General features: G+C 41.1%; 1 protein-coding gene across 1 annotated transcript; it reads left to right on the plus strand.

Moving 5' to 3' along the window:
- Positions 1-12: 12 nt before the first annotated feature.
- On the plus strand, positions 13-19595 carry ZWILCH (zwilch kinetochore protein). The gene is made up of 18 exons (XM_081171161.1): positions 13-293; positions 4149-4200; positions 4954-5049; positions 5139-5254; positions 6231-6427; positions 6983-7062; positions 7875-8045; positions 8234-8305; positions 9145-9238; positions 9642-9694; positions 10736-10832; positions 11002-11081; positions 13974-14130; positions 15678-15706; positions 16376-16512; positions 17582-17677; positions 17779-17897; positions 18976-19595. Exons 1-18 carry the CDS (start codon positions 238-240, stop codon positions 19059-19061), a joined length of 1788 nt encoding a protein of 595 aa, XP_081027287.1. The 5' UTR covers positions 13-237; the 3' UTR covers positions 19062-19595.
- Positions 19596-21011: the final 1416 nt, after the last annotated feature.

Genomic DNA, 21011 nt, shown 5'->3' on the forward strand with positions numbered 1-21011 from the left:
TCTCCGCTTCCCTTTCTTTGCATGAGTTCGCCTCAGAAATGCTAGGGATTATTTTTGTGTGTGCGGGCGGCGGCGGAGAGGAAACCTCCTCACTTCGGCGGAGGGATTCCTACAGGAGACTTGTCCGAGGCCGATTTGTAAGGAGGAAGTTCTGGCGCGCAGTTCGTTTGTCGCTTGAGTGAAAGGAAGCCGAGGGAGCTGCTGCGCATTTGCGGGAGTGGCGCGGGAGAACCGGCGATGGGCTCCCGGCAGAGGCAGGAGTCGCTCCTTCGGTTCCACAGCCTCCTCCTGCGGTGAGTGCTTCCCTCTTCACACCTTTTTCCTTTGACTTCTCTCTCCACCCTCTGCCCCTCATGACACGCTGCAAGTGTCTTTGAGGGCGGGAGGTGCCTTCGCCACTTACCTTCACGACAACCCTGTAAGGTAGGGCTGCTGCTGAGTAATAGTTTCCAGCACAAGGAACGCGTGGTGATCTTGTTGTTGTTTAGTCGTTTAGTCGTGTCCGACTCTTCGTGACCCCCTGGACCAGAGCACGCCAGGCCCTCCTGTCTTCCACTGCCTCCCACAGTTTAGTCAAACTCATGTTGGTAGCTTCGAAAACGCTGTCCAACCATCTCGTCCTCTGTCGTCCCCTTCTCCTTGTGCCCTCCATCTTTTCCAACATCAGGGTCTTTTCCAGGGAGTCTTCTCTTCTCATGAGGTGGCCAAAGTATTGGAGTCTCAACTTTAGGATCTGTCCTTCCAGTGAGCACTCAGGGCTGATTTCCTTAAGAATGGATACGTTTGATCTTTTTGCAGTCCATGGGACTCTCAAGAGTCTCCTCCAGCACCATAATTCAAAAGCATCAATTCTTCGGCGATCAGCCTTCCTTGTGGTCCAGCTCCCACTTCCATACATCACTACTGGGAAAACCATAACTTTTACTATACAGACCTTTGTTGGCAAGGTGATGTCTCTGCTTTTTAAGATGCTATCTAGGTTTGTCATTGCTTTTCTCCCAAGAAGTAGGCGTATTTTAATTTCGTGACTGCTGTCACCATCTGCAGTGATCATGGAGGCCAAGAAAGTAAAATCTCTCACTGCCTCCATTTCTTCCCCTTCTATTTGCCAGGAGGTGATGGGACCACTGGCCATGATCTTCGTTTTTTTGATGTTGAGCTTCAGACCATATTTTGCGCTCTCCTCTTTCACCCTCATTAAAAGGTTCTTTAATTCCTCACTTTCTGCCATCAAGGTTGTGTCATCTGCATATCTGAGGTTGTTGATATTTCTTGCAGCAATCTTAATTCCGGCTAGGGATTCATCCAGCCCAGCCTTTCGCATGATGAATTCTGCATATAAGTTATTATGTGGACACTTTGTCCAGTTGTTGTAATTCACTTTTGCACCATTCGCAAGGAAACAACTATGAAGCCTGCTGGCCAACCACAGCCTCTCACAGGAGCGAGGAGGAAATGGGGAGAAAGAGAGCTATGTAATGTGCTTCACCTTGAAAAAAATTAAAGAATTGTCCAGTAGCACTTTAGAGACCTACTAAGCTCGTTCTGGGTTTAAGCTCTCATTTGCATGCACACTTCTTCAGATACACTGAAGTCACCGGACCCTGATATATAGTGGGAGGGTGGGGTGGGTTTTTTCTCAGAAGGGTAGTAGGAGATGGGTGGGTGACTCAATGGGTATGGTAAACCTGTTGACGACTGCTGCATTTACTCCTACAGGAAAAAGCAAGGGATAGTATGCAGATGACCAAAAATAGCTTTAGCATATGTAATGAGACAAGAATCCAGTACGTATCTCTCCTTGGAGGAAAGGTGGGGGTGCAATAAATAATTGAATGTTCTTATGTCATGCTGTGGTGCATTTCTTTTTGTGTGTGTATAATTTTTATTAAGTTTTCTATTTTACAATTTAAAATATTTATTAAACAACCTTAAAATGTCAGTGACTTCCATTCTTCTCTTTCCATGGTTCAATTTGCATATCATAAATCCCTGTATATTTTAGATAAACTAAACCATTCAGTACAGTGGTAAAGGTAAAGGTACCTCTGCCCGTACGGGCCAGTCTTGCCAGACTCTAGGGTTGTGCGCTCATCTCACTCTATAGGCCGGGAGCCAGCGCTGTCCGCAGACACTTCCGGGTCATGTGGCCAGCGTGACAAGCTGCATCTGGCGAGCCAGCGCAGCAAACGGAACGCCGTTTACCGCTGGTAGCGGCCCCTATTTATTCTACTTGCACCCGAGGGTGCTTTCGAACTGCTAGGTTGGCAGGCGCTGGGACCGAACGACGGGAGCGCACCCCGCCGCGGGGATTTGAACCGCCGACCATGCGATCGGCAAGTCCTAGGTGCTGAGGTTTTACCCACAGCGCCACCCACGTCCCTTAGTACAGTGGTACCTCGGGTTAAGTACTTAATTCGTTCCGGAGGTCCGTTCTTAACCTGAAACTGTTCTTAACCTGAAGCACCTCTTTAGCTAATGGGGCCTCCTGCTGCTGCTGCGCTGCCGGAGCACGATTTCTGTTCTCATCCTGAAGCAAAGTTCTTAACCTGAAGTACTATTTCTGGGTTAGTGGAGTCTGTAACCTGAAGCATATGTAACCTGAAGCATATGTAGCCCGAGGTACCACTGTATTCCATTAATACATTCATCAAAACGTGTTTACACTGTTGAATTTATCTTAACGTTTTCAAGTGTGCAGAGTTTCTCCCCATATATTCAATAAACATTTTCCAATCTTCTTTAAACGGGTGTTCTTTTTCTTCTCATTCTATATGTTAGGTCCGCAAGCTGTGCATATACCATCAGTTTAAGTTGCCATTCTTCTTTAGTTGAGACCTCACTCACTTTCCATTTTGGGGCTACTGTGGTGCATTTCTTAATGTCGAGTGGTGCAGAAACTTTGGGCTTTAAAAGTAATGAAATATGCCCTGGTAACGCGTTACGTGTTAAAAATTTGTCTCTTGCAGTTCATCTTGCAAGTTAAATAAGGAACAGGTGAATGTGCTCCAGAGTGGTGGTATTGGGTCAAGCAATGAGTGAGAATTGGAACCTGGAGCTCTCTGGCTAAAGTCCAGCACTAGGACAAGGGTGGAAGAAGGGCAGGCATGGGCAGGTGTCAAGGCTTTTTCATCATAATCGTGCACCAAGGATGATACAGTACACTGCTTAATATAAATGTATCTATTTATATATTGCTTTCAGGTCTGCAACTTATCAAATAAGCTTACAGAATTTAATTTTGTTGCAAGTTCCTTCAGTGGAATGGGCCTTCTGGGATACCTGTGACAGTTCCTTGGAATCTGCAGGTGGTTCCCTAGAAATCAACATCTGGCTCTTTCTACCTCCTGCTTGCCCCTAATTAACCAAGATACAAGGCACAGGTTGGGGTCAGGCCCACAAAGGGATAAGGCTGTGCAAAACAGGCTTGATTCTTAGTCAGTGGGAGCCCACACAATGCTGCCATGAGAACATAAGAGCCTGCTGGATCAGGCCAGTGGCCCATCTAGTCCAACTGGTTTCACAGTGGCCACCCAGATGCCTATGGGGAACCTGCAAGCTGAATATGAGCACAACAGCGATTCTCGGCAACTGGCCATTCAGAGGTATTCTGTGAAGGTTCTACTGTGAAGAACCTTCAATGGAGGTAGAACATAGCCATTGTGGCTAGTAGCCATTGGTAGCCTTGTACTCTACAATTTATTCTAATCTTGTTTCAATGCCATCTAGATTGCTGGCCATCACTGCCTTCTGTGGGAGTGAGTTCCACAGTTTAACTATGTGCCAAAGCTTTCTTTTTATTTTCTCCTGCAGTGGATGGGTGCCATTCTGGCTTAAGGGAAACCGCAAAATGCTGCACTCGCTTGGGGACACTGTTGGCAAGGAGTCTTGTCCTGAACTTTTAGTAACAGCTTGACAGGCAAAAATTAAATGGATGTGAGCATTTTTCTACTGCTGCTTAATTAATGTTTAATGATTGGAGGTGGGAGTGGAATAGCAACCTTAGGACAAATGGTGATTTTAGCAGTATTTGTACAGTTTACTAACAGTGTTACCAGAAGATTATTAGGGTTGGCCTGCAAAATATTTCTGTTGAAGTCTGTTCATTAATTCAGAAAACCAAATACTATAAATTACTTATGTTACAGAGTATATGAGGAAGGAAAAAAGAATATCAACCAAGGACCACTTACCTTTGAGGTAAGAATGTATTATTTCTCCCAAAAACACCCATTGTGTTTTACAACAGTAGATGAAAATGTATAGTTCTGCACTTGTGGGGGTCCTAATTTAGAGCTACATACAGAAAAGGAGCAGGAGGAGAAATCTATGGATTAATCTGATTGACAAACTTTAAAATTGTAGTATTTCTGAATCTGAAAAATTCATCTGATTGATTTGAAATGGCAGATGAACTCATGCTATAAGAACAGCTATTGAGTAAATTTCATTCTGTGCCTTGAAAGTTGCAGATGTTGGAATGAATTCTTAAAAGTTTCTTGTAAGGAAAATATAGATCTTCTCTCATTTTTGCCATATCGTAGACTGTTATCTCAAGATTTTTGATGTAGCTTTGGTGCTTTTGCCTTAAAGAGATGCTTCCTTGACATTGATCAGCCTAATTTTTTAAGTATGTGTATGCTGCTATGTAGATTAAGGCTGCAATGTAGTTCAATAGGAGATAACCTTCATCAAATGTGAAAAGTCCAACTCTGGATCACCACTGAAGAGATCACTGAGATGGGGGGATATGCTTGTGATTTGGAGATTAGCTTTTAGTCAGGGGGGATGGAAATTGACAGAAGAAAACTAATTCTTAGTGTCACTTCATATAGATTTGCTTCATGTATTGATGCTCTAAATTGATTATAGCAGATAATGTTCTATTCCTCAAGTGTCATTTAAATGCTTCCCAAAGCTGTGCTGCATAAATTAAACTGTTTGTTCTTCCAGGCTGATGTGCAAGTCTATTTGATTCAGGAAGGATGTATAAATCCATTGGAGAGCTTCTGGGACAGGAATGATACAATGTTCATTATGGAGAAAGTAGTATGTTTAGTGTCTTTATTTTAAAACAAACATTGAGCTTGCTTTTGTCTGAGTGGTAATCATTCTAACACAATTGCTTATTCTTATAGAGACCTTGTGAAGAAATGCAAGAACTGGAAGAGGAGCAGATAGGTGACCCTTCTATTTCTAGGACTTTCCCAAAAGAGAATTCTTCAGCACTTGCTTTACCCCTTCCAAGAGCAAGGTGTGTGAATCCTAATTTTTATATTTTTATTGAAAAGAATGCACTTCCTTAACAACTAACAAAAGACTAATTGTTTATTATGCAAGTCAACTACTGTAATTGAATGTGTAAACTTCTGAGAAATGCTGGAAACAAATGTTTCATGACAGCCTTAGTAGGCAGCCACCTGTAACTCCTCTAAGAGGAGCTTATGTTAAATTTGCATGATGATAATAGTTTTTATTACACGTGAGACATAAATTAGCTTTCTTTGATTTGGGATAGCTTGCTATTGCATGCTGAATTGTAAGATCAAATGATCCAGCCCAGAACTAGTGGCTTGGTTTGGATTGTCATATCTCAACTTCTTAAGATGATATGTGTACTAGACTTCCCCTGTCAACCCCATCCTTATGCTCCCCTTTCTCAATGCAATGTGATAAGCCAGGAAATCTTCAGTTAATCATCGTTTCCAATGATGTCTGAACAAGGTAACTATAATTACATTTCATGGTTTGAAGTTGGTTTAAGATGCTTGCTCATTCTGAATCTGGTAGTCATACCAGTAACTATAGCTTCCCAGTTTGGACATTGCAGGAAACTGCAGTTAATTTAAGATGTGCCACAGCATGCCAGCAAAAAGGAAGAAGGGTTGAGCCAGGAACAGAGCAGATGTTCTTTCCTATCAAGTCAGGCACCTGCAGTTTTGATGTTTCATCACCTGCTGAAAAGAGTTCTGCTTCGCTAAGCATTTTCAGAGAATTAATTTGAGTCAGTGTTTATCATTTATTCTGTACTCTGTGGTGTTTTAATGTTTTTATTGTACACCACCGTTGTGTTTTCTTAGGACAGCACGTGCATTTCTTGGTTTATTAAGTGAAGAGGTTATCTTCTAAATCAGGCTACTGTGGCATAGAAAGGAATTAAGCATTATCCCCCTCATAATACACTTCTGACAGTTATTGAACATTTCTGATGTCTTTAAGTTTGTTTCCAGGCAGTTGATTTCATTCTACACAATGTCTCAAAATCCAAATATGGCCCACCCCAACGTAAACGAGTCAGCACCGCTTCCTCCACTGTGGGTGCGATGTGATCACTCCGACCCCAAACAAACTGTCTGGCTAGGAGCTGAACCTTTCTGCACTGGAAACAAGATTACGGGGATCCATCTATACACAGTTACCTGCAATGGTAAGATTTTCCCTTGGATACCTTACTTGTCAGCAACCTCTTCATTGAATTTGAGTGAGAGGAAGTAGAGATGTTAAGACTATTAATGTAACCCCCCTTTTTTTTTAGTCTTTAAAATACAGTGTCTGCATTTCTGGTCCATAATCAAAGTGTTAGTTCATCACCTCTACTCCTGAAGATGTTTTTCAGAAAGTGGTTGTTGGCTATATTGGTTAATACAGCATTTAGTACAGTAAACAAGTTGGGTTTTTCTTAATTCAGATGGTATTACCTGGAAATGTACCTATTTAATCTTGATGGTCTGGTGGGTGTACTTTACTTGCTGTTTTAAAGAGATGTAGACAAGTGGGTGTGTATTACTGGTTGCCAGTAATAATTTTTGTCTCGGAGAAACCCATAATCTAGATTCTTTTCATAGCTTATCAGTGTTGGGAGAGGCAGTAGGATACTGATATGAGGGGAATCTTCTGATGCAAGCAGATCCCAAGAGGAAACTGACATGTTGTTCTTCAAAAGTTAGAAGACTTCTACTAAATTCAGTTTTTTTAAATCCAGGTCCAATATCAAATAAAAATTATTCAGCAGACTTGCAAGAACTAAAAGATACTCACAGAATGAGGAATCACTCTTCTGACGTAGGTTTCTCTAGTTTATTATTATTATTATTATTCACACCTATACAAATATTGGAACTACTTTAATTTTCACATGCACACAACTGGCGAAACCTCAAGTCCCTTACTGCCTAGGCCCCTAAAATACTGATATTTGGTCTTAGGACATGGCCTCTGTAGGGCTAGAGCCTAAACAATCTGGGTCTAGCTCTTGTTTGGGATTTAAGCCTTAATGGGATTTTTATGGAAACCACTTTTTAAGTGGGTGTTTTTCTTGTTCTAAACTATGGGTGACATCCAATGTTAGACAAGCAGACTTCCCCTTCCTTACCTGCCCCCCCCCCCGGTCCCTTCTGCCTCAGAAATATGCTCTGGGAGGTCACCTTTGCAACAGCATTCTGCAACTGTAAACTGTTAATTCTAGTTAACAGCCTTGGCCCAGTATACCTGAAGCAGCATCTCCACCCCATCGTTCAGCCTGGACACGGAGGTCCAGGGCCGAGGGCCTTCTGGCGGGTCCCTCACTGCGAGAAGTGAGGTTACAGGGAACCAGGCAGAGGGCCTTCTTGCTAGTGGCACCCACCCTGTGGAATGCCCTCCCATCAGATGTCAAGGAAATAAATAACTATCTGACTTTTAGAAGACATCTGAAGGCAGCCCTGTTTAGGGAAGTTTTTAATGTCTGATGTTTTATTCTGTTTTTAGTGTTCTGTTGAGAGCTGTCCAGAATGGCCGGGGAAACTCAGCCAGATGGGCAGGATATAAATATTTTTTTAAAATTATTATTATTATTATTATTATTATTATTATTATTATTATTATTATTATTATAGTTGACAATAAAGGGTTTTGCCCGTTACAAGTTCCTTGAAACCACTTCATTAGACTCCCTCTCACTGGAGGACACACTTATTCCGTTGGAGAGAAATATATTCGCTGATTTTTCTTGGAACTCTGTAAAGAAGATGGTGGAGGCCCCTCCCCTGACTTCAGCTGCCACATTGGTAAGGAAATCACCTCTCTTAACAAATTATAGTAGCAGAGTAAAACTGTGCTGACTTAACTATGAATAGTGTAAATTGACAAACTAATGTTAGGTAGCTTAACGTGATAGTGCATTAAATGATTTATTAGTCTTCCTGGGCTCTAGCAAGGATCCACATCAAGAATTATGCTTTTTTTGAACTTTCAGAAGATTCAGATGGCATCTGGGAGCCCCTTGAGTTCTGTGTATGAACTGAATAGGGAGCTGCAGTTCCTTCTTGTAAGTATAGCTATGAAAATCACATTTCAGAAGAGAACTATTGATCATATAGTAACATGGATGGTTGTGTGGTTTTAAACAGCTCCCTTAAATCAAATAAATATTTGTAAGAATACGCGGGTGGCGCTGTGGGTTAAACCACAGATGCTAGGGCTTGCCGATCAGACGGTCAGCAGTTCAAATCCCTGCGACGGGGTGAGCTCCCATTGCTCGGTCCCAGCTCCTGCCAACCTAGCAGTTCGAAAGCACAAAGTACAAGTAGATAAATAGGTACCGCTCCGGTGGGAAGGTAAACGGCGTTTCTATGCGCTGCTCTGGTTTGCCAGAGTCATGCTGGCCACATGACCTCGGCCAATAAAGTGACATGAGCGCCACAACCCCCGAGTCGTCTGCGACTGGACCTAATGGTCAGGGATCCCCTTACCTTTACCAAGAATACTCCAATTTAAAATTTAAAAAAAAAATGTTTTGCAGTAAAGATCATGGTAGTTCCAGTGGTATTTCTTTTCTTTTTAAGAAATGGAACAAAGTATGAAGTCCCAAGTACAGTCCTAAGCACACTTACCAAGGAGTAAGGTCAATGATCTCAGTGGGTCTTGTCTGAGTAAACATAATTGATTCTTAGTGGAACCAAAATCCTACCCTGAGTACAGTTTCTTGGCAGAATTTAGACATGGTTTTTCTAGGGGTAGATCCTCTATACATTTAAAACAGTGGTTTCCCCAAAAATTGGGGCCATCAATTTGGTTCCATAAACTTAACCCCTGTGTATCCTACCATAACCAATACAAAGCTCTTGAATAGTGATCTTTTTGTTTTGTTTACACGGTGCTGTCAAGAGTTTGGCTGAGAGCTTGAAGACTGGCATGGCTGACTGGCCTAAACTTGTGGGGGGGAAACCAGCTGTTGAACTAGTACAGAAACTTTTGAAAGGTAACTTTGTAGTATTCTGGAAATGTTTGCTGTGAAAAGCTGGACATGACCATAGCTCAGTTGTAGAGCATTTGTTTTGCATACAGAAGGTCCCATGTTCAAACTATGACATTTGCAGGTAGAGCTGGGAATGCCCTCTACCTGAAAGCCTGGTGAGCCTCTGCCAGTCAGTGTAGACAATACTGAGCTAGATAGACCCAATTGTCAGACTTGTCGTAAGGCAACTTCTTGTGCTTCCAATAGAAGTAGAGGTAAATTTGTTGTGCTCAGTAAATGTCCATTGCAGCCAAACTTTTTAGCAAAACTATTTGCATTACATCAATGGCATTTGCATTATGTATTGATACTCTGCTATGTGTACCTTGCCAATAGATCTGTACTGTCATCTTCTCTCCTGCTTTAGATTTAAAGGACATGATGGACGGTTTGAAGATGCCAAACAGTAGTGATGCTGAGGTATTCAGAGCTGTGAAATTTTTCATTGCCCATCATTGCCAGGGCAGTTTCAATCTGTAGTTGCTGGATATGTGTTGGCTGTTCATTGTTTGGTAACATGATTTTACGCCTCATAGGTGTGTATAGGAGGGACTGTGCTATTCAAACTCTCTTCCAGTGCAACTGCTTTTTGTTACTTTTTAAACTTAAATACCTTTATATTTATAAAATACTGAAGCAGTCCCTTGTTATGGTTGGGTCATATCCTGTTGCAATTCAGATTGGCACCGGCCACTTCCATTTATTTATTTAAAAGTGTTCACTAAGTGGTGTGCAATTATTTTAAATGTCATTTAAAAATGCAGTCTAAATATGAAAAAAGAGCAATATAAAAGCATATAAAACAGATACAATAGGAATTGGGGAATTCTAACAATAAAACAAGAGTCTGATCTTCTGGGTCAAGAAAAGCCTAGGCAAAAAGATGTCTCTACAAGACATCAGAAGCATATGATGGCTGCTGCTCTCGCATAGGGCAAACAGGAAAAGGCATGCCACTGAATGGGCAGTAGCAGAAATGCTTGTTTTCAGGTCACCACCCTATGGTAAAAATATAATAGAGTGTGATGCAATGAGTAGAATTTCTTCAGATGATCAAAGTTACCTTACAGGTCTATATTGGGGCAGTTTCTCAGGTCCTGGGGTGCACTAGTACAGCTCATTTCAGTGATGGGGACCTATTAAACTAGTCTAACACAGAGTCTGATGGGTTTGGGGTGGCATGTCTGCTCCTGTTGATTCCCTTTGTTCAGCCTTCTCCAACCTGGTGCCATTACCAACCTAACATTGTGTGATCCAAAGGAACTCTTCCATATTTAACTATTTGGCCTTTTTATTTGCTACTGCTGTTGGTTTAAAAAAAGTGTAGTGTTTTTTGCTTCTTTATTGTAAATGCCCGGTGATAGATTTATTTGAAGAGCAAGATATAAATAACTAAAATAATATTAAATCCATGCCTTTATTATGAAGGATGATTTTAAAAATTATTTTCCGAATCTCCAGGATGACACTGCTGCAGTTTATGGCACCATGAAAACACATTTTAGCAGGAGAAGAGACATTGATTTTGTTGAGCAGTTCTGGTGTAAAATATGGAAGAGTAAGTATGCTTCTAGATGACCCTAGGTATCTTTTATTTTAAGATTTTTAGCCTGTAAGAGAAATGACTGAAGGTTTATGCACTGTCCTGCTTATTTGTTTGTTTTTCGTTTGAGCTACTTTTAATTAACACTGGTTTTATTTAATGCTTTGCTCCCCCCCCAAAAAAGATGTCACTTCATATGAAGAATTGGTGAAGTGCTTCATGTTGATAATGAAAGCTCTCCAGTGTGGTGAATTGAAGACCTGGGTATGTAATGATTAATAAAGCTTACATCTCGGGTAAACCAATCCTATCTAGGGATGGTCAGACTTCAAGCTTGTGGGATCTGCTTTTTTCCTGTAATCCTGCTATCTGCAAACTGGAACCATGTGCAAAGTACTGTCTTAGAAAGTGGAGCAGGTATATCCTTAGAGTTAAGGAATAGGGCATACGTTGGTGCTCAGGAATTCGTTTTCAATGCCAGAACCTGAGCTCACTTTCGATCTGCTGAAAAAGCCATTCCTCCAGCCCACCACTTTCTTTGTTTCGTTTTGGAAAACAAGAAGGTTTTTCTTTTGCTCACCAAGAATTTCATTCCCAATTGTTAATCTGCAACCCCCCCCCCCCCCAGAGATCTACCAGTAGATCCCAGTCCACCTTCTGACCACCCCTGCTGTATAGTATTTATGTTACTGGGAAGTAGGCAGGGAGACAAGATGCACAGCTACTATGCTAGCTGAGCAGCTGTGGTATCCTGTGAGTATTTGGTCTGGAACTGGGATGGGGAGAAGCACAACCAGATAACCAAAAAAATGACAAGCTCCCTCGGCATTCCTTGGTGCTACAGTCCACCAATCGGGCTGCTTTGGAAAGGATGCCTACATTGCAGCCATTTTTCATGCTGGGCTTCCACCAAATCTTGTAAACCCCCAGCCAGAGGAACTACAATATAGGATTGTTCCCTTAAGTCAGCAGTGGCTAACCTTTTTCAGGCCAAGGACCTCATTGACCCTTAGCCAACTCTGAAGGGGGCTACCTGCTAAAGTGGGTGGGAAATAAATACCTTTTTAATTAAATGCTGAGTACATAGATTAGAATCCCTCTTTCCCTTGCCTCTTGGCTCATTGTATTTTAATTCCTTCCATATTGACCTGAGTCTTTTTTTTAAAGCACTTCTTGTCAAAGCACTTCTCTCACCTCAGGTTTAAGAGAACGGGGGGGGGGGTGTGCTTTGTTTTTAAACCAGCTGCTCTGGGATTACAAAAGTAAAGTCTTAGGACAAAGAAAACTTGAAGGGGAAAATAAAGAAGGTGGTTTTGGTTTTGGATTTACCTTGATGAATCTCCAAAGGAGCACAGGAATATTTTTCTCAAAATATTGGACAGAGTTGCAGAGGAGCTTCTCCTTGCTGGGCAGACAAAGCAAAAGAAATCTCCCCCGCTGCCCCAAACCGGCACCTCTTTACAACACAACTGCAGGTGCGCCTCTTAGGCAGATCTCATTTTCTCTCCTCCTTTTAATTTGAGTTGGTGTTCACTAGAACTTGGACCAAAGTTTGTTTTTTACTGCCAGGACTCAGCTCACAAACAGGTTTATGGAACTAATGCTTAGAAACCGTATATTAAGTGATAGGTTTTTTCTTTACTTGCTGAGTAACTGTAAGCAGTCTTGTATAAACCCTTGTAGAATTCCTATCAAAGCAGTTTCCAGGTTATTTTAAGGCAGCTGCAGCTTCTGCAAAAGTAAATGGCTTATTGGAGCTCTCTTTACACCTTCCTAATGAATCAGCCTCAAGGCAAAAGCAAACAGAAGGTGCTAAAGATCCTTCCAAAGACCATGAACAATCTGCTCACCCTGAGTCTTCATCTCAGCTTATGGAGTCTTGATCGTGAAATGACAGTGCTCTCTGCAAAGTCATGCAGGAGGCTTCTGAGACAAAGTTCTAGTTTGATATAATTGGCACTGAACAGAGCATATCCAGTGAATTTACTTTGTTGTTTTTTTTTAAGGACTAGGCTCGTGCTGGGGAATGTGCTGCATATTGAGGAGTCTTGAGTCACTGCCTGGTTGCCTGGCAGCAATTTCTAGTTGCCAGTGGTGACCAGGAAACTTCTTTATGGCAGGTCTGCTTCCAGCCCCTAAGAGGAATGCTTTAGTTCAGCCAGTCCTATTCAGGCTTTGTAAGTGCGGGTAGGGGCAGGCAGAGTTTCACAGAGAATAAATAGACCACTTTTTTTCCCCCCACCCCTATGATACCATTCCCAGCTGTGCTGAGGATAAGATAATGCATCCATATGGCATATCTCTGCCCGACTCTCTGAAATAACACTGCCTGTCAAAATTAGGCAACAGTGGGTGAGACAGACAAACAGCCTGTTGTGGTAAAAAGCAGCAGCTTATATTCTCAGTGGGCTCTGTTTTAAGGCTGGTACCATGAAACAAAGCATCTGAAACCTAAGTAGCCAGCATGGTGGGAGGGTTCTGGAGAATGGGAAAGAGAAAATCTGTGTTTTCCTTTCCTTGCTCCCGAAATACAGTGCAGAGAAGGTAGGTGGGCTTTTTAATGTCATGTCATACACCTGCCCCCACCTTAATTCCTTTCTGTCAGGTTACTAACCATCTTAGGGGTTTGCAGAGGCCAATTTTCTCCCCCACCCCACAATTTCCCTTTATTTGGCACCCCTCAATATTCCATACATGCTAGAAACTTGCATGCCATTCTCTCTGTGAATTTGATAATAATAAAAAATTAATTTACAAACTATTGTATTTCTTTGTACCCAGGGCAGGGGTCGCTCTGCAGATGTTGCTGGGTTACAACAAATCTGACAATTTGCTGTGTTGGTTGGGTCTGATGGGAGTTGTAGTCCACTAACATCTGGAGGGCACTATATAGGCTCCCAACTATGAAACCACTCATTACTTTTGAGTGACCCTGCTTTATTTCCAAACTAAGATGTATTCTACTGCCTGACTTTGCTAATTGAAGGAATGAGTATCAGTGAATGTATTTGGTTGAATGATTAGGGCTGAGTGGACTCGTATAGCCTTCAGAAATGGGCTCTCTTAAAACTACTCTTTGTGCTGTAATTGTACTTCACTATATCTTATCAGTAGACAGGATGTATACATTTATTTATACGGATTATGTCTCTGTAGGTTCATCAAGGAAGTAACAGCTTACTGAGCAAACTGATTAAGCAATCTTATAATGGAAGCATAGAATCAGTTTCTCTTAGTGGAGATACTCCAATTCAAATGCTTCTAGAAATTGGTGTGGATAAGATGAAGAGAGATTATGTTAGCTATTTTGTAGGTAAGTCTGCTTTGCACAACCATCATGATATTGGGTGACTGCGTCCAAACAATCCATCACATTTGAAATCAATCTCTTTCAATTAAAAAATCTAGACGGGCATGTCATGAAAAAGGATTTGAAGTTCTGTTGGGCAAATTACTTAATTACATGTTAGGACTGTTTCCATGAATGCTACTTTTGGATATAAACCAACAAAAGTGACTATCAGCTGAGTTTGCCAGATGGTCCTTGTCCTTACGTTGCTTTTCTACATTATCGTCACATAATATTTAGTACATTTCTCTTTTTAAAAGACAATTTTTTGGGGGGGGGTTTGCAGATAATTTCTTTAGGAGCAGAAAGTGTTCATAAGTCCCTGTAAGTGGGAATGGTGGAATATAAATAAATGAATGAGGAGGAGGTTTGCATTTAAAACGAAAGTACAAAGATAGAAGAGAGAGAATCGTTAGAGATCCATCGGAAGGGGGTACAATGATGAGTACCATTTATGTACAAACTAAGTTTTCAATATTGGCTTCAGCACATTTCTTAAATCGCCTCCCATACAGAGAACTATTGACCCAAATGTTTGGTTTTATTACACTATTATGTCTTACTCTCTTTGTTTGTTGGAAGCCATCCAGAGTGGCTGGGGTAGCACAGTCAGATGGGCGGCATATAAATAATACATTATTATTCTTATTACTACTACTAATGAAATATGAATATGTGCCAAGGTTTAAGGGAAACTTTGCAAAAAAAATCTAATGTTCCTTCCCATATTTGTTAATAATATGCAATTTATGCACTAGAGTCTTATTGATGGAATTTATTATTTTTCCCAAGTATTTAGCAACTAAAATTATTGGTTGAACCAACATTTTTGCCACTGTACATCTGTCTTTTTATGTGTGTTACTAGGCAATAGTTCTAGTACCAGTTTTCTTCTACATTTTTTACATACCTTTAATGACTCTCTGATTGCATTGCACTTGGTGGTCTAGACTCCTGGTCATGCTCCTATATCCATTCCATCAGGGGTTATTTTGTTGACCTAACTGATATTATCAATACATTGTATATAGCACTGCCACTAAAACAGGGGCCTTCTGCTGCCTGTAAATATTAGTGGTTGCAAAACTGCCCTCTTTTAAAAAAAGTTTTCTGAACCACTCTTCAATAAAAAATAATCCTCGAGTGGGGAACAATATAATAAGTACAATAAAGCATAAATTATATTAGCAAATAGAACTTTAAAACAGCAACAAAACACACACATCCAGTAGAATTCTCCAATAAGAAGTCAACCAAATGCTGGGTTACAAAAAAAAGAAAAAGTGTTTTTAATTTGTTAAGAAGTTAAAACTCTGCTGTGGCCAACTTTCAAGGTCTCTTACTCATCTGGGTTTCATCTCAAGTTTTCTCATTGGTCTTGAGCTCTTTGCAGAGCAAACATGGAGGGAGGCTTGTGACTTTCTGGGTAATATCTGCATTTGGTTTTTTTATATAAATGAAAGTTTCCCTTGTATTTAAAATTATGCTAAGTAGAACTATCTTTGTTTCAGGCAAGGAATTTGCAATCCGTACTCACTTGGTAAGAGACTTCCAATATTTCCTCTCTTCAAAACAGTAGTGAATGACTGGCCCAGCCTGCACAATGCTAGTTCTACTCTGGGTAAACCAACTGGAATTAATGGACCTATGCTAGTCATTCCCATCCATTTCAATGGGTCTGCTCTGAGCAGGACTAGCATTTGATACAACTCGCTGATCTTGGCTACTTAAGTTTCCCCTTGTGCTTTATCAAGAAGCAGCAAACCATAATCCCTGGATTAGCATTGTTTCCAAACCGGAGATGGTGGTTTGTTTCATTCCCAACAGACTATGGTCAGTGAGCCAAAAACAAATGTTGGTTATAGTTCAGGGGTTTAGGGGAGTGGGGCAGACCATGATCTCTGGTTTGGACAGAACACTAGGCCAAGAATCATGGTTTGTTTCCACATGATAACAGGGGGAGCAAAGCACCTGTTCACAGTAAACCATTAACTATGGTTTACTATGATGAGCGAACTAGACCTTTTATGAGCGGAACTGCAGCAATTCTTTTGGCTTAGTCTTTCTTGAGTAAAGTAGGGGTGAGCACTGTCTTGCATGTATTGAAGTATTTGCATTGCATTCTGTCTTAACCGAGCAACTTATATATATTTGGTGTCTCTTTTAAAAGCTATTGATTTTTGTTCTTTGCCACCTCTTTGTCTTGAAGGACTACTTCATGTCAACTTCAGTAGATCTGCAAGAGCAGGTTCAGCGCATCCAGAAACTCCACCATATGTTAGAGATCGTGGACAATTGTGTAGAACTTCTTAAACTTGAGCAAGAGAACCTCATCTTCTTGACACAGTAATTGTTTACCAGCAAATCTCAATAGCAAGGACAAGTGAATGCTCTGGAATACTGATATCTGGAAAGGGAAAATGGCCATCTTAATTGAAGATAGAGACTGCAATCCCAGTCCCCACTATGGGTGGGGTAGAAATAATAAATTATTATTATTATTTATTTAACCCTTCTTTTATTTTCCTGTATATCATAGTGTGTACTGCTGCTAACTCCTTTCTCCATTTGTAAGTGGTTTTAAGAGAAGTGCAGCTGTCACAAAAATACAACTTGGGGGCAAATATATAATAATGATTGGATTATTGACGTCTTACTCTTGGACACCCAAGTTGCTGTGTGTCAAGTTTTTGGCCATAGAATATATTTCTAAAGGGGAGGGGAGTACTGTTTAATTCTTAACAGCTAAGCTCTAAATCAGTGGCTCCCAATTTTTTTTCATGCCACCAACACCATGGTTACATAAATTAATACCCAGTGCCACCTACTCTATAAAAACCATTATTCAGAATAGTGGCTTGTACAACCTACTAAGGAAGATAACAGCACAATAAAATTCAAAACAATAACACTTAATTGCACATTTATTCAAAATCCAATAAAACTAATTAGTTCAGTTAATTCAACTATATTGATGATACCAGCTTTTCAAAGTCTGATGGCCATTTACACTTCCGCTGGCCCCCTGCTGCCCACTTGCCTTTTAGCGCCCTCCAGAGGACAGTACCAGCCACTTTGAGAACCACAGCTCTAAATTAAAGTGTCTCTCTGCTCCTATTTAAGAAATCAAAAATCAGTTGAAGGGATGTCCTGTTGCTGCTATTTCCTGTAAAGTCCCCTAAGTTTTTCAGCATGAATGTGCTCTTTGCACAACTCCTGTTCACTCTGGCACTTATGAAAATACCTTCCAAATAGGTTGTGCTTTGCCTGAGTGTATCTCATACCTTTCTGCCAGCTGATCACTGTAAAGATTAAGGATGTGGCTGGTTTGGAATTACTTTGCAGGGATCAATAGTTAACATTCCCTGGGTATCTCTTCAGAGCGCTGATATTCAAAGAAATTCTCTTTTCCTAGGTCCTGTATAAATTACTACAAGGAAAACCCCCTGAATGAAAATCATGTATTTCAGCTACCAGTCAGGACAACATTTGTGAAGGAGTTCTACCAAAAGTAAGCTAGGCCTCAGTATTTGAACCCTAGAATTTAAATGCCTGTAGAGCGTTAACTTCCAGGTTGTCTTATAATTGGCTTTCTTCTTGACTATCCTTCAGTGCAAATCCTCAAGTATGGAGAGTGGATATCAGCAGTGGGCAAGGAGAGAAAAAAGTGAAAACAATATGGCAACTGAGCGCCACAGTGCCAGCTGAACACATGAGCTCAAGCAGTGTAGGTGAGTGGGTCTCTATGATCTGAATTTCAGTGTTTGTTTTGCTTCTTTGTCTCTCCCTGCTCTGCCTCATTCCACTTCCTGTAGCCTGCCTTACAAATGTCTTACTACTGGGAATCTTATTTTCCAGTACTGGAGCTGATGGCAGACTGGTGATTGCCAATGCAGACACATCTTACATGTGGTTTAAATGAGTAGACCTTAGGCATGTGTGAAGACTTGCATATCAGCAAGGGAGAGGCTATTTATATGTACGAGAGATCACTGATTACAGTTCCTTTTGGCCTCCAAAAATGAAGGGAATTTCTGGGGTGTAGCTTACAGGAGTGTCGTTCTCTAGAAAGAGAAGAAGATGGCTTTCTTCTATGAAGTGTGTGTGTTGAACTGAGGAAAGGTAAACAACAAGGGCACTGGCACACTTAACTCCCCAAACTAGTTCGTAGAGAGGCATAATAGTTTTTCAGTGAGTTTGGAAACAAGTTCCTTATTGGTTACAGTCAGGGCCATGTAGCTGATGTGTTGATTAATTTTGATGGCTTTGCTCTGAGGTCTTCAGAAAGGGAGAAGTACCATCTTTCCACTTACAGCTATGGCTGATGTAGTGGAGGTCAGATGCTAAGATGAAGGTTACCACCAGAATGTAGATGTCAGATCCAGATTTCATCCCAAACTGTTCAGAGATTCTCTGAAAAAACATTGGACGTTTTGCTCCTGGAAAGAACATCCTAGATAGACCAGGTCTCCACATTCTACCTAGGGACTATGTGTTTTTGTCTTAGTTATTCTAACTAAGATCCTGTGGATGGGCTTCTGTCCTCTTTTTCTGTGCAAGAAAGTGTTCTGTGTCAGTGAGTTTCCGGGTTTCTTGAATTGTATAGTTCAGCTTATTCCTTCACTCTGGGAACTTCCAAACCTGAGAAAGTCCCCCCCCCCCTGGAAAACACAGAAGTCTCCCCTTTTACTTAACCAGAAAAAGCTTCATGGATAAGTCCAATGTTTTGCTCTTAACATCCCATGTAGCACCTCATAATCCACTTGTTGTGGTTTCTCTACCTGTCACCACTTTTCTTTGGTCTTGCAGGTCTTCTGGATGATACTGAAGATGGTGGCAGTAAAGAACTGTCTTTTATTACCTTCACCGAGTGCTCTCAGGTGTACTTTACATAAAATATTAGCAGTATTTCCTGTTCTTCCCATAAGAGCCTAGGGCATCTAACAATAGCCAAATATAAAATCTACATAAGACAGTTATTAAAACCAATATAATAGTAAAAATGCAGTTGAGCAGATAGCAGGAGGAAGATCTATTTTGCATGCAGAAAGTTTTGAGAGAGATTACTGCCAATCAGTATAGATAATACTGAGCTGGACGGACCAATAATCTGACCCCAGAACCAGGCAGCTTTCTGTGTTCCTGAAATTTAGTAGTCGCAGGCCTCTTGACACTGAAATTGTGCTTATGTCTAGTAACCACCAATAGATCCATTGAAGATTCATAGATAGTACTGAGATAGTATGTTCTGACTCTATATAAGACAACTTCCTTATGTTTAGGGAAGCTTTTAATGCCTGATGTTTTAATGTATTTTTAATCTTTTATTGGAAGCCCCCCACCAGAGTGGCTGGGGAAACCCAGCCAGATGGGCGGGGTAGAAATAATAAATAAATGATGGTGATGATTTTCCTGATAAGTGGACTGTTGGACTCCACTCCAGCTTTGTACCAAAGTCCATACATGAAGCAGAGCTGCAGCCTTAAAGTTTAAGGTTTATTCTTTGCTCCTGCTAAACATTTATGTAGTGTCTACAGTGTGCCAGAAGTTAATATACTCATTTGTCCACAATACTTGGAATTTATGTTAGGTAGATGGGACTGAGAGGAAGCGAGGAGGGTTGTGGGCTAGCAAAGGAAAAGTGGGGATGTCGGGGAGAGTGGCAGTGAAAAATGAGGTAGTGAGGACTGTGTTGAAAAGCAAGACACTTCTATTGACAGGTAACTTACTAAAAAAATGCTCATTTTAGCTATTGAGTAACCCTGAACCTACCTAATTCTCTATAATTCAAATAACATTTTCTTAGTGAAAGCCTCAGCAGAAGGTTGTATTTTTGCTAAATTAATCAGAAAAGACTTTAGACTGGTTGATCTCAGTGTTTGTTACACTTTTTAAATTTTACATCATTCCGGAAGCGTATCACAGGGTTGGACCACAAGTATTGTCCTGATCTCTAAGAAAGGTTTTAAAAAAACAACCCAACAACTGTCATCCAATCAGTCTAATTGATGTTAAAACTCAAACTAAGTTCTTTCTTTTACAAGCAGGAATTTTGGGCAGCAGCAAGTGAGGTTTAGTGTGGGATTTTCAACATTGAACTCTTCTTGGATATTATTTATATATTCCAGAAGGGCCATTTTTATGTAGCCTTTCTTAATTTTTGAAGGCCACTTTTTACTTCAGAAGCAGACAAACGATATGTTAAATTCCTCTCCTAATTTAGATCAGAGATTGCTGTGTCTAGTTAAGTCCCACAGCATAGTCTGAAGGCACATGATGCAGCCACCTTGCCAAAGGTCCTTGAGTTCCATGTTGGAAAAAAGATAGGTTATGAATGTAAAATAAAAAATTGCTACTTTGTTATAAAGTGTTCTCACTGAATTAATGGGTACAGCTATTTCGCTCGCGATTGACCCAAAGGAAGTGTTGATTTAAAAGATGACTGATAAAAACACTCGGGGAACAGGGATTCTCCATCCCTGGTGTAAACCAAATGTCATGCCTGTATGCATTCATCCATTGTTTGGTAGTTAGCTTTCACATAGTAAGGTAAAGGGACCCCTGACCATTAGGTCCAGTCGCAGACTACTCTGGGGTTGCGGCGCTCATCTCGCTTTACTGGCCGAGAGAGCCGGCGTACAGCTTCTGAGTCATGTGGCCAGCATGACTAAGCTGCTTCTGGCGAACCAGAGCAGCGCACGGAAACGCCGTTTACCTTCCCGCCGGAGTGGTACCTATTCATCTACTTGCACTTTGACGTGCTTTCGAACTGCTAGGTTGGCAGGAGCAGGGACCGAGCAACGGAAGCTCACCCCATTGTGGGGATTCAAACTGCCAACCTTCTG

The sequence above is a fragment of the Podarcis bocagei genome (genome assembly GCF_964188305.1).
Source record: "Podarcis bocagei genome assembly, chromosome: 14".
Classification (NCBI taxonomy): Eukaryota; Metazoa; Chordata; class Lepidosauria; order Squamata; family Lacertidae; genus Podarcis; species Podarcis bocagei.